The 13350-nt window shown below is 47.1% G+C and overlaps 1 protein-coding gene across 1 annotated transcript; it reads right to left on the bottom strand.

Moving 5' to 3' along the window:
- Positions 1-4587: 4587 nt before the first annotated feature.
- Positions 4588-11606, bottom strand: KLHL36 (kelch like family member 36). Its single transcript, XM_015890138.3, has 5 exons — positions 11550-11606; positions 10425-10504; positions 8239-9312; positions 7574-7731; positions 4588-6138 (listed from the first exon to the last, which is right to left on the bottom strand). The coding sequence occupies exons 2-5, from the start codon at positions 10482-10484 to the stop codon at positions 5583-5585; spliced, it is 1848 nt and encodes a 615-aa protein (XP_015745624.2). The 5' UTR covers positions 10485-10504; positions 11550-11606; the 3' UTR covers positions 4588-5582.
- Between the last annotated feature and the right edge of the window lie 1744 nt (positions 11607-13350).

The following is a 13350-nucleotide window of genomic DNA, read 5'->3' as shown; positions in this document are numbered from 1 at the left end:
CTTCTATACCAAGAGCATCAATGGACCTTAAACTACAACAAAAAAATATTTAGAATTTACTGGACTCCATAACGTTTGAATAGAAAAGGTCTAAGACAGCATTTTGTTGGAGAAGTAATCGAGATCATGCTTCTTTAAAACATCTTTACAATATCCTATGCTTACTAAATTTGGGGAGAAAATAGTGGATTATATAAATATGACTGTGTGACAAAAGCTAACATTTTCAGAGGATAATATTCTTTTGAACTATATACCTAGTGCATGGAACTTGACAACTGGACAACGTAAATGGATTCTCTGTGCCTTTACTTGTGGCCAAAAGACTGATATTGCAGCATTGGAAAGATAAATATGTGCCCCCATTTAGTCAATGGATTGAAGACCTAATTGCACTTGCCGCTTACGAGCAGATTGCCTAGAGACGTAGACTTTGTATGGACAAGTAAAATGAAATATGAGACTCATTTATACAAAATACAGTAGGTTAAAGAAGAATAATTATACAAGCGTACTAGAAATTAATATATATGTACTTGAGTAATATTTACATTAGATAAGTATATATAGAATTGTAATTGTTAACTGTTGTAATAGTATATTATACCTTGTTTTTCCCCCTTTTTCTGTTGTATTTTTTCCCACTTTTTTAAAAGCATTTTATGTGTTTTTTTAATGTATGTATCTGCATTATAATTATCTTTGTGTTTTATTCCTGTTCTTTTTCTTTTTATGGTATTAATTTTAAAACAATAAATAAATAAAAAGGAATCACATCGGCATAATATTTATGAACCTTAAACATGAATTAGGTTTAAAGGGACTTTCGGCTATAGTATAAATTGTGGGCATAAATTGTTTTTTTTTTTTTTAATCAACCAATGTCTTATAGGGACTGTTACAACTTGTAAAAATAGCACAGTGAAGAGTTTAACACGAAGCGCTAGCAAGGGGCATTCTCAGCACCAGATTAGCTGCAGTGTTGACTTGTACAGTCAGGTCCAGAAATATTGGGACATTGACACAATTCTAACATCTTTGGCTCTATACACCACCACAATGGATTTGGAATGAAACAAACACAATGTGCCTTAACTGCAGACTGTCAGCTTTAATTTGAGGGTATGTACATCCAACTCAGGTGAACGGTGTAGGAATTACAACAGTTTGCATATGTGCCTCCCACTTGTTAAGGGACCAAAAGTAATGGGACAGAATAATAATCATACATCAAACTTTCCCTTTTTAATACTTGCAAATCCATTGCAGTCAATCACAGCCTGAAGTCTGGAACGCATAGACATCACCAGACGCTGGGTTTCATCCCTGGTGATGCTCTGCCAGGCCTCTACTGCAACTGTCTTCAGTTCCTGCTTGTTCTTGGGGCATTTTCCCTTCAGTTTTGTCTTCAGCAAGTGAAATGCATGCTCAATGGGATTCAGGTCAGGTGATTGACTTGGCCATTGCATAACATTCCACTTCTGTCCCTTCAAAAACTCTGGTTGCTTTTGCAGTATGCTTTGGGTCATTGTCCATCTGTACTGTGAAGCGCCGTCCAATGAGTTCTGCAGCATTTGGCTGAATGTGAGCAGATAATATTGCCCGAAACACTGCAGAATTCATCCTGCTGCTTTTGTCAGCAGTCACATCATCAATAAATACAAGGGAACCAGTTCCATTGGCAGCCATACATGCCCACGCCATGCTTCACTGATGAGGTGGTATGCTTAGGATCATGAGCAGTTCCTTTCCTTCTCCATATACTCTTCTCTTCCCATCACTCTGGTACAAGTTGATCTTGGTCTCATCTGTCCACAGGATGTTGTTCCAGAACTGTGAAGGCTTTTTTAGATGTTGTTTGGCAAACTCTAATCTGGCCTTCCTGTTTTTGAGGCTCACCAATGGTTTACATCTTGTGGTGAACCCTCTGTATTCACTCTGGTGAAGTCTTCTTTTGATTGTTGACTTTGACACACATACACCTACCTCCTGGAGAGTGTTCTTGATCTGGCCAACTGTTGTGAAGGGTGTTTTCTTCACCAGGGAAAGGATTCTTCGGTCATCCACCACAGTTGTTTTCCGTTGTCTCCCGGGTCTTTTGGTGTTGCTGAGCTCACCGGTGCGTTCCTTCTTTTTGAGAATGTTCCAAACAGTTGTTTTGGCCACGCCTAATGTTCCTGCTATCTCTCTGATGGGTTTGTTTTGTTTCTTCAGCCTAATGATGGCTTGCTTCACTGATAGTGACAGCTCTTTGGATCTCATCTTGAGAGTTGACAGCAACAGATTCCACATGCAAATAGCACACTTGAAATGAACTCTGGGCCTTTTATCTGCACATTGTAATTGGGGTACTGAGGGGATATCACACACCTGGCCATGGAACAGCTGAGAAGCCAATTGTCCCATTACTTTTGGTCCCTTACCAAGCGGGAGGCACATATGCAAACTCTTGTAATTCCTACACCGTTCACCTGAGTTGGATGTACATATCCTCAAATTAAAGCTGACAGTCTGCAGTTAACGCATATTGTGTTTGTTTCATTCCAAATCCATTGTGGTGGTGTATAGAGCCAAAGATGTTAGAATTGTGTTGATGTCCCAATATTTCTGGACCTGACTGTATTTTCTCACAACCACTAAAAAATGTGTGGCAGCGCTTTGCACAAGCTGAATCTTGTGAAACTGAATCCAGAAGTTTGCACATGGTGCCTTACAATGGAGGTTGTGAATGCCTGAATCAGCTTTTCAAATTCCCCGGCCAAGAACAAAAATTCCCCGGCCAAGAACTTAGAAAATGTCACCTGCGGCATCACCCTCATATTTATCCAAAATCAGGACTAGATCAAATAAAGTTCCAGGATTTAAGTGGGGCAACTTTTAATTTCCCTGATCAGCAGCAAATCAGTGCTTTTATCAGCTTTGACTTAACCAGGATTCAGCTTCAGTCTGTTGGTAATTATTTTTAAATTTATTACAACACGGCATTCCTTTCCTGCAATATTTTACCTCTGGACAGCTTTTCTCGCTTGCATGCGAAAATGATATTGCAATCCCATTTTTGGCAGCTAAAGAAAACATGTTGGATGCGATCCAGCTGCACTCTTCATATGAAGCCTGGCCAATTTACCCACTTCACATACACAGTTCAGAATTATTCACTCCCTCCTTTTATGAACCCTTGTGATGAACAGCAGCATCGCTGGCTGCTTAGTGCACAACGAAGCCAACTCTTCTTTGGAAACGATTTATTGTTTGATATCCAAGTGCAGGATTAAACATGTGAGAAGACCAAGGGGAAAGGAGAATACATAATTCCACGCTAATATTTATTCAACAAACCTTGTAAAAATGATCGGCTCTGTCTACATTAAACAACAATACTTCTACACAAATTAGTCCTTGAAGATTGTCCTGTGTCTCCCGTAGAATGTTTACAGTGAATCTCTTAAGAGTGGGAAGAGTAGTTTTTTTCCTGAGTTAGGAAAAGCATTTGCCCCTGTGCTCCATACATTTCCCATTGACTTAGAAGGGCCCCATCCTTTCCATTCTCAAACTGGGAGTTTCATAACTGAATACTGGATGTGTTTAACCACCAGAACATAAACGGCATGTGCTACACTAAGTGCGGGTGGGCTTCTGGGTGGAATTCAAGATGCTGATGGTCACCCATGCAGTCCTTCATGGCACAGGACCTGGCTATTTGCAGAATTGTATCTCCAGTTATCTCTGCTTGTCCTATAAGATTCAACCAGGTTTGGGAGCTCTGGGATCCATCAATTAAAGTGTCAGCTTGTGGGAGCCAAAAGGGATGTCTTCTCTGTTGCAGTGTCTGCTGAGAGAACATCCTGCCCTCACCCTCCCAAAACATTCAGTTGGCCCCAATCCTGCCCATCTTTAAGAAGGCTCTGAAGACCTGCTTCTACCCCAAGCACTGGCCCAACTGTAACTATACGAGCTGTACATCGGGGCCAATATAGTCTGTTTTATTTTATCATGTTCCTTTGTTTCTGATTTTTAAAATTCTTGTTAGCCATCCAGAGCCACCTGACGGGCGGGGTAGCCATATAAACAGAACAAATAAACAACAGGAGATGTGGCACCTGGGATTAAGGCTTGAAGAATCACCCATAAAAGGATGGAAACAGATGGTGCCAGACATGCTGATTTACATTTCAGAGAAGATGGTGGGACCGGTGGGGAAAAGGGTGGGATCTAGTTGTTCCTGAGCCATCCTAGGAGAATCTGGATCTTGTCACCCTGTTTTGCTGCTGTGTTCCTACAGAGAGTAAAATACTACAAGCAAAAGTAGTAAATGTCTCTTCCAAGACAAGAGTTCACCACAAAGCAATACCTATAGGCTGGCAGAGAGGAAGGGCACCTTCCTCTGCCAAAAGTTGCAGGACTATAATTATACGGTAAAAACATTACGTGTGAATAGCATACTATTTGTTCACTGCCAGGTTTTGTGTTTTTTTCACCTTCAAGTCCATCAACTCCTAATGCAGTGTTTCTCAACCTTGGCAGCTTTAAGATGGGTGGACTTCAACTCGCAGAATTCCCCAGCCAGCATGGCTGGCTGGGGAATTCTGGGAGTTGAAGTCCACCCATCTTAAAGTTGCCAAGGTTGAGAAACACTGTCCTAGTGTTGATGTGGATAAGTCCCTGCAGTTTTTTAGGCAACACTTTTAGAAGTGGTTGGCCCTAAGGCTGAGAAAGAGAGAGGGACTGGCCAAAGTCACCCAACTGGCTTTGTGCCTAAGGCAAGGCTAAGACTCCGGTTTCCTTGCTCCTAGTCCAGCACCTTCACCCCTCAAAGAAAACAGCTCCAAAATGCCAGGCTGGGTATTAGCAAAACGGTGTCTTCTATTCATGAAGGCTTCCCCCAAACTCGTGACAAACGTGCTCGGCCTGGAATAGAGGGAGAATCTTACCCCTAATAATTGAAACCATGTCCCAATATGGACACTGACATCCTTGTAAAATCAGAGGCCTAGGATCGTGTGACACGAGAGGGGGATCCTTCAGGCCAAAACAAAGCACGAGTGTCATTATCGGTGGGGTAAAAATGATGTTTCAGGCACCTGTTTTTGCTGCTGAACGTAGAATATACAAATGGAGCACTCCAGAACAGTTTTGGAAATCTCCAATTCAGGCACAGGGGACGGTTGAATACTACTGCTTCTCAATCTACTCCTGCCTCTCCATTTTGGTCCATTTTCAAGAAACAGGATGCTTAACATGGCAAGTGAGTTTCGAAGGACAGGCTTTTATTTACACTGTTCTACCTCTCCAGAAAAGCATTCTCTGAAGATCCCCGACGCTCCTCTCCCCTGTCACCATGAGACAGACGCCCTGCGATTTCTTCTAACAGACTCTGCCCCGTAACCCTGCGGTTACTCCAGCGAAGAGAATGTTTACCGCTGCAGTTTTCTCGCCACTCCGGAGAAGCCAAGATATACAACAGAGGAAATCCTCCAGCCCGAGTGAAGAAGGAATTTTTCTGATAGCTTTGCCGAAGCTTCCAAAAACAGTTCTCCGTATCAGGAAAGGAAGAGGACAGGGTGAGATCCGTGCAAGGTTCATCATCTCCCTCTATCCTGATGGTGCTGCGGTTTGGACTTTTTCTTTTTGTCATCCGATCTGGGCTTCAAGGCGCACACGCAAGCGGAAACCCCGGCTATTGCTTTGGGGAGGTCGCTCCCTTTCTGCCACTGCTTTGTCGTTTTGTCATACACCTGAACAGCCCTGGAGAAGACAGTGTTTTCCCAACTGTAGCCCCCAAGGATGTAGATCTTGCCGTCCCACGCGGCCACGCCAGATTCGCTGTTGGCTTGGAGCAAGGGGGCCACTCTAGTCCACTGATTGCACTTGGGGTTGTAGGACTCCACCGCCAGAATGTCAAAGCGAGTCATGGTTTCGAGATAGTCATCGCTGCCACCAATAGAATAAATGTCGTCCTGTAAAGTGCACATGCTGTGCCAGCCACGAGCTGTGATCATCGGCCTCTTCTCCTCCCACGTATCTGTCCGATTATCGTAGCACAGCAGATTTTTGCGGTAGGGACCGATCTGATAATCGTGGCCTCCCGAAATGTAGACGAGCCCATCGTGGACGGCACCTGCGTGACCGTACGTAAACCTGCGGCAGAAGGAAAAACGACACGGGAACTTAAGCAGGCCTTCATAGCAGAATGGGAGGATGCTTTCAAAACCTGTTCAAGATTTCACAATTTACTTTGTGGTGTAGAGGAGCTGTTCTGCATTACTCAGGCCAATGGATTAAGTTCTGAAGAGTACAGAGATAACAACCAGACCCGAGTAGAAATACACCCATGCAAATAGACGAAACTTAAGGCTCCCTGTTAGGTTGCCCGAGATCTAAAAAAACTTGCATAAGAACTCTGCATTCAGCTGGGAGTCTGATTTTACTCAACAGACAAGGCTGTCTGACACCGATTCCAATGGCTGCCCCGTTTGGCTGCAAGATTTTATATTTTGCCTGACAGTAGCTTTCTGGGGCCGGGAACGAAGAAGGATCCTTCCCGTTATTCATTACCTAACTCCGTGCAATCCAAACTACGCGCTCCCACCCGGAACGATTTTGCTTCTTGACCCCCCCTGGGCACCAGCTTAGATTGCACAACGGCATTTGGTGATATATTAGCCATGATATAAAGGTAAGCTGGTAACCGCAGAGCTGCAGGCAACCTCTGGCCTAATTTCAAAACTGTTCTGCAAGAAAATACCCATGAGCTGTTTCAGCTCAGCGGCCCAGGGAGGGAGGGCTGGGTTAGAGCATTAAAAAAGAAGGGCAGAAAAAGGAAAAAAAAAATCATGTATGTAGGAAACGGCTGCAGCTTGTGGTGCCACCAGGATTTCTCTGATCTTCTCTCATAAGCAGCAATTCTTCTGTTGACCTTCCAAAGCAGAGGCCTCCTTAATCAGGTACCTTCTAGCAGTGTCACGGCTACAATTCCCCAAATTCCCCAGCCATGCACGGGCTTTCTTTGCAGACCCAACCTATCCAGAGGTCATTGGGGAAAAATGCAGCAGTCTAACTTGAGCAGACAATCTTCGGTGCCAACCATTCATTCTCGTTTGCCAATCTCACTTGCCTACTGCACCTCCAACACTGGAGTCCCTGTCTGACCCTCTTGATAGGGAGAGCTGCCTGCTCCATGAATGTTTTCAACTGTCTTTCGAAGCCATCCACGTGGGCAACTCCCACTGCATTGCCACGGCTGCAGACGTTGGTGCCATCATTACATCTTCGGGGTGGCAAATTCTGTCATACAACCAGGCATCGCTTCCTGGCGCAGAGCTTCAACTGCACCATCGCAGCTCCCATCTTTTTTGACCATACCCTGCCAACACCCCAGCAGGGTTTGAAAGATCCCTTGTGTTCTTTGAATGCTATCAGCACACACCTCCCCTTGCCACCCCCAAGAGTGAGAACTGACCAGCAGACTGCTTTGTCTTACAGTTTTTCTCAACTCAAGTGAGTTGAGAAACCTTTCAACCTTCAACCGTTCTCCACTGTGGCATTTCTCTATCATCGGGCTGCTGCATTTCACCTTGGCAAGCCTGCTACGTAGGACCACGTGTCCTTCTCAGGGCTGTAGGTCTCAACGGATGAAAGGGCTCCATTCTCATTCCTTCCACCCACAGCCACCAGCATATCTTTGATGGCTGCAAGATAAAAGTCCACTCTCTGTTGCTTCATAGAGGCAAGCTAGGTACAGAAGAGAAAGGCAAAAACATGCCAGCGGTCATCCATCACAGAAACTGACTATTAAAAACAACATATTTGTCATAACTCAGGTCAGGGGCGGACGACGGGCAAACCTCAGGGCACGCGCAATCTATGGATTGCACATTTGCATCTGCCTGGCAGATTGCAATCACGTTTTGTTTTGTTTCCTTAAAAAAGACTATTTCAGAAAGACTCTTTTCCAACAGCCATGGAAACCATAGGGACAGACAAACTGGGGCTTAGCCTAACTGTGAACCCAAGCCGTATATTTATCGCTCCTCTTTGGAAAGTTACAACTCCCTCCTTGAAGGGGATGTTCCCACAATTCCAAGAGTGGCCCCCTAGGGCCTGCTGGGAGCCCAATCTCACAGTGGAGAGCATCACCGCTCTCACGCTGATTGTTGTTATTTTGGATGGCAGAAACATGGTCCCCCTTGATCTTCAAACACACAGAAATTAAAATATGGGTTACAACTCAAGCCTCACCTTTATCCACTGTTTACACCGAGGATCATACCTATAGAGTAGATTAGATGCAGCATCCCCACCGTTGTCCCGTGAAAAGCTGCCTCCGGCGAGGAAGATAAACCCCCCAAGAACGGCAACGCAGTGGTGGCTCCGTCTGGCTGGGAGCGGCGTCTCCTTCACCCACTGTCCCGTTTTGGGATCCAGGAAGCAGGTATCGTCACTCAGTTCCAAGCAATGCTCCGACACCTCCCCCCCAACAAAGAGGAGCTTCTCCTCCTTGGTCCGAAGAACAGTCCTCTTGTTCTGAAGGATGGGCTGAGCTGCGACCTGGTTGTAATAGTTCACCGCCTCTTCAACGAAGTCTTCGCAGTTGGTTTCTTTTGGAAGGAGGGAGCAGAGGGCCGGCTTGACCCGATGCAGAAGGTCGCTCTTAGGGATCAGAGGGAAATGGATGTTTTCCAAGACTCTATAGGCCTCGGTTTCCCGCTCGGGATGCTGCATCAGCCACTGAAGAGCTGCTCGCAGCAAGTCGTGCTCGCATTCCTGCTGAACGTCGCAACTTCCAAGGTACTGGCACAGCTTCTCGATGGGAATGTTTTGCGAGAAGTCCGGGGTGAAAGAGAGGGTGCCGAAGTTCTTCATGATGAACGAGTCGATGTAGGAGTCCAGGCGCTTGAGGCTGAAGATCGACGCGAGCTCCTGGAGGTACAGGTAATTCTCCTCGTTGACCTCGCTCTCCAAGTATTCGCAGCAGAAATCCACCACCTTCCAGATCTGCAGCAGGTGGGCGGTTTCCAAGATATAATCGATATTTCCACCGTTGAGAAACAGATCACACCCGTACAGGAAGTCCATGACCGCCTTGAGGCCAATGCAAGTCGCGCCAAAGAGTTCAACTTCTTTCTGGTAAGCTTCTCGCATGCCGATAGTGAACATGGTGTGGAAATACTCACTGCAGACAGCTAGGACGTTCCGATGAGCAGGGACTTTCTGGTCATCCACAACTAGGACAACATCGCAGAAGAGATCGCGACGTCTCTGTTCATTCAAGCTCTGAAGAACGAAGCTGGGGTGGTCTGCACATTTATACACCTGAAGGGGGATTAAATTGGATCAGACAGTATGTCCTACAAACTAGGGTTAGTCATATTCCAGCTTATAGTTTGCATCTTGCTTTTAGGAGCAGCTGAAAGAAACTGGTAAGAATGCCTTTTGTCACTAAAGTTTGAAACCCAAGAGAACATTCACGTAGGGAAACCATTAAGGTTGAACTACAAGACATCGTTCACTGTGTATCTTCAAAAGCCAAAATCGAAGCAGTAAGAACCTCTCCACTGCATGAAGGACAGAGGTGGGCAATCCACCCAGAGAAAAGAAAGCAGGATTGCTCAGGGTCTGGCTTGAGTAAAGAACAGGGTGGATTTCTAGATCTTGATGCACTCACAAGGCGGTCAAGACCTAGACATGGCCAACCTGTTCTTCACTCAACAGCAGGCACAGTGATCTCCTTGGGAACTCTGGATTCCAAAAGAGGCCAACCTTTAGCCCTGCAACGTAACGCAGTACCTTTTCCCTCTGACCACGCTGCCAAATTTCACATGTCCCTGGAGCACCTGCAAAAATTGGCAGTGTGGCTTCCTGCTATTCCAAGGTGCGGAACCACACCCTAAACCATGGCCTAGACTTGGTTTAAGTATAGTTAAATAACAATAACAGCAACAATCACCTCCTGTTCCCCACATCCTAGTCCTAACTCCAGGCATCATGGCCACATCGCTTGACCGCACCACCCCTGAAGTCCTCAGCACTGGTCAAATTAGGACCAGCGCAGCCCCTGTTCTATATTTCAGCTACAGGTTCATATCTGAGGGTGGGAGCAGGAATTTGGGCAGGCAGGCAAAATCTAACTCCCCCTAAAAGATTGGCACAGGTATATTTTTTGGGATGCCTTTTTCAGTAAGCTTCAGGCTGAAATGCAAGACGCCTCACCTAGCAGGGTTAAAACTAGAGGAATTCTTGACCATCCGGGCCAAAGGCAAAACAGCAGGAGAGGGGGCTGGGGAGGGGGCAGAAAGAGGGGCCACACGCTGATTAAGGGGATAAAGGCCCTTAACTTCCATGGCTTTCCCCAACCTGGTGCTCTGCCAACGCACTGAGACTGGAACTCGCATACAAAATGTAGAAAGGAAATAAAGTGACCAGACCTTTGAAGACTGGCTTATCTTGGGTGGGCGAGAAAATCTCACTTGCCTGGTTCCCTCCATCAAGGCAGCGTCTGGCGATTCTGGGGAGGGTGGAAAAAACAAAATCAGTGAATGGAAGACAGCCTCAGGCTTGCAGGGGTCCCCAGACGCTTTGCTAGAATAAACAAGCGGTTTTAGAAATTGGTCCATGGGCATCACCCCATTGAACCTAGGGGCTTTACCTCTAAGTAAACACCCACAGAATCACCCTATGTCTACTCAACAAAGGGACTTACTCAGTGGAAGGTTTATCTTACATCTGAACCAAAAGGGTAAGAAATACGGCTGCCGGTGTGTAGGCAGAGAGGAAGAATGGAAAATGCAAAAAGTAATTTGTTGGTTTTAAAGCATGCTGGCTGGGGGATTCTGGGAGTTGAAGTCCACACCTCTTCAAGTTGCCAAGGTTGAGAAGCATTGCCCTACCCTATAGTTGGCTTAAGCATGATTTGCTAAACAAACTGCCATGGCCTGGTTGGCACTCTGTGTGTGTGTGTGTGTGTGTCTTTGAGTCAGTGCTAACTCCTGGCAACTTCCTGGACAGGTTTTCCTGCAGTTTTCTTGTCAAGAAGTGGTTGGCCATTGCCTCCTTCCTAGGGCTGAGAGAGAGGGACTGGCCCAAAGTCACCCGGCCGGCTTTTATGCCTAAGGCAGGACTGGAACTCACAGCCCCCTGGTTTCTAGCCTGGAGCCTCCCCCACAACACCAAACTGGCTCTCTGCATGCCCTGCCATAAACCATGGTTTGCAGACTGCACGTCACAGGCTGTGCCGCCCATAAGCAAACCACAGTTTTGTCTGGGCGGGGCTGTGGATCGCAAGGCGGGGTTTGGATCTCGGCCTCGGCTGCCCTGGGAACCGTCGAGGCCTCCCCCCCCCGGAGCAAAGGGCGACAGCGGCGCCCTCCCCAGAAAAAGCCGACGACCCACGCCGGCGTCGGACGGGATCCTCCGGCGAGGCGGGCGCGAGCGGGAGAGCGTGCAGGCTGCGGGCAGGGCTGAGGAGGACCGCGGGAGTTTCCCATCATGCCTCAGCCCAGCATCCCTTGGACTTCGCCAGCTGGAGCTGCCGCCGCCGCCGCAGTTCTTACCGCTCTCCCCGCGGGCTACCCTGGTTCCCTCCGCTCCTTCTGCAGCCCAGGCTCTCAACCAGGAACTGCAGGCGGGAGTGGCAGGCGAGCGCGCCAATCAGAGCGGGAAGGGGCCTGGCGAGGAGGTGGGACTTGTCCGGGCTCGGCTGCGCTGGAGCCCAGGCGGTGCGAAGATGCGGCGGCGGGGGCGGCGTGCGCGGACCTGAGTGGCGGGGCGTCCGCGGTCCCCCCTCCTCGCCATTAGCATGCCTCTCAGGCGGCTGGAAGAGGAAGAGGCCTCTCCAAGGGCCGCCTGGCGAAGAGGAGGGGGCGACTGGGGGAAACTCGAGAAGCCCACGCCGCCCTCCAGGGTGTCCGGCGCTGTGGCTCGGCCGCTGTGGCTCGGCACACGAAGCCCCCGGGTCTCGCTCGTGGGCAGAACTAAAGTGCTCGCTCGGTAAAACACGGGCTTGCAACGTTGACGTTTCGATTCTCCCAGGAGGTTAAACCAAACAAATCAGAGTTTTGTTCTTCTTTTACATTTCTGACCGGCCCAGCCCAAGACTCAGGGCTGCCAACTGTCAGACTGATGGACGGAATATGTGCCATCAAGTCATTTTCAGCTCCTGGCCACCACATTTTCTCTTTGAGGATCTGTCTCTGCATGTCAGCCGTACGAGGTAGACCAGACAGGAAACACGGCCGGATGAGCTAATTCTACTTTATTGTAGGCTCCATTAACAGAATCTTTCATCCGACTGTTCCCTCGGTTGCGCCTCGCCCTGCCTCCCAAGCTCATTCCCACACACCATTGCACCAAGCTGGTCTTTCAGGTCTTCCACAGAACATCTATCGCCACCATAACCGAGTCCCTCCACCTTGCTGCTGGTCCTCCTCTCCTTCTCTTTCCTCCCACCTTTCCCAGCATTGGGGCCTTCTCCAGAGGGCTGGGTCTTCGCATCATGTGTCCAAAGTAGGATCATTTGAGCCTGGTCATTGGTGGCTCCAGTGAGAACTCTGGGTTGACTTATTTGGTGACCCATTGGTTTATTTTCTCGGCTGTCCACGGTCTTCTCAGGAGTCTTCTCCAACACCAAAGCCCAACAGCGTCAATACTCTCCCTCTCCTGCTTCTTTAAAATCCAACTTTCGCTTCCGTAGAGGGTCACAGGGAATACCATGAGTTGTACGATCCTAATCTTTGTAGGCATAGACGCATCTGTGCCGTCAAATAAAAACTCCTCAACAACTCCACTCATAACAGCAATGTTATCAATAGGTAAGGTCCTCAAGAGATGACCCAGAAATGTTCATAAAGGTTAAACATAATCTACTCTGCTAGGTATAACTTAGTGAGATGGGTAAAGCCAGCCAATTGTAGTTTACAGTATTCATTAAACCACGATTAACAGTGGCTTTATAAGTCTGACATGAACCACAAATGGTGACTTACAAATCATTGCCAGTCACCTGCTTACAAACGTGGCTTATAAGTGACGGTGGCAGGGGTTCAGATTTCATGCTAAACCAATTGATAAATACAGGGATACAGATAATACAATAAATAAGTTATACTGTATATCTGGGCTGTCAAATAGGATTTAGCACAGTGAAATTGTGGGGTACGTGCACCCTAGGGGGTGTACAGGATGATCCATTGGGGTACGGGAAGAAAACCTTAGAATGCCTATTTATATTTATTTTTTATTTTAAAAAATAGAAATTAAGCTATGCTAATCCTTAATACACAAAGTATATATGGGGGGGGGGAGTACGTTTTATAATCTACCTACTCTTACTGTAATACATGTACATTATTTATA

This window comes from Python bivittatus, unplaced genomic scaffold (assembly GCF_059951505.1).
Source record: "Python bivittatus isolate LINGU-HERP-01145 unplaced genomic scaffold, Pbiv_v1 ctg000190_np1212, whole genome shotgun sequence".
Lineage (NCBI taxonomy): Eukaryota > Metazoa > Chordata > Lepidosauria > Squamata > Pythonidae > Python > Python bivittatus.
The sequence above is the reverse complement of the archived record's forward strand: the minus strand, read 5'-3'. Positions and strand labels throughout refer to the sequence as shown.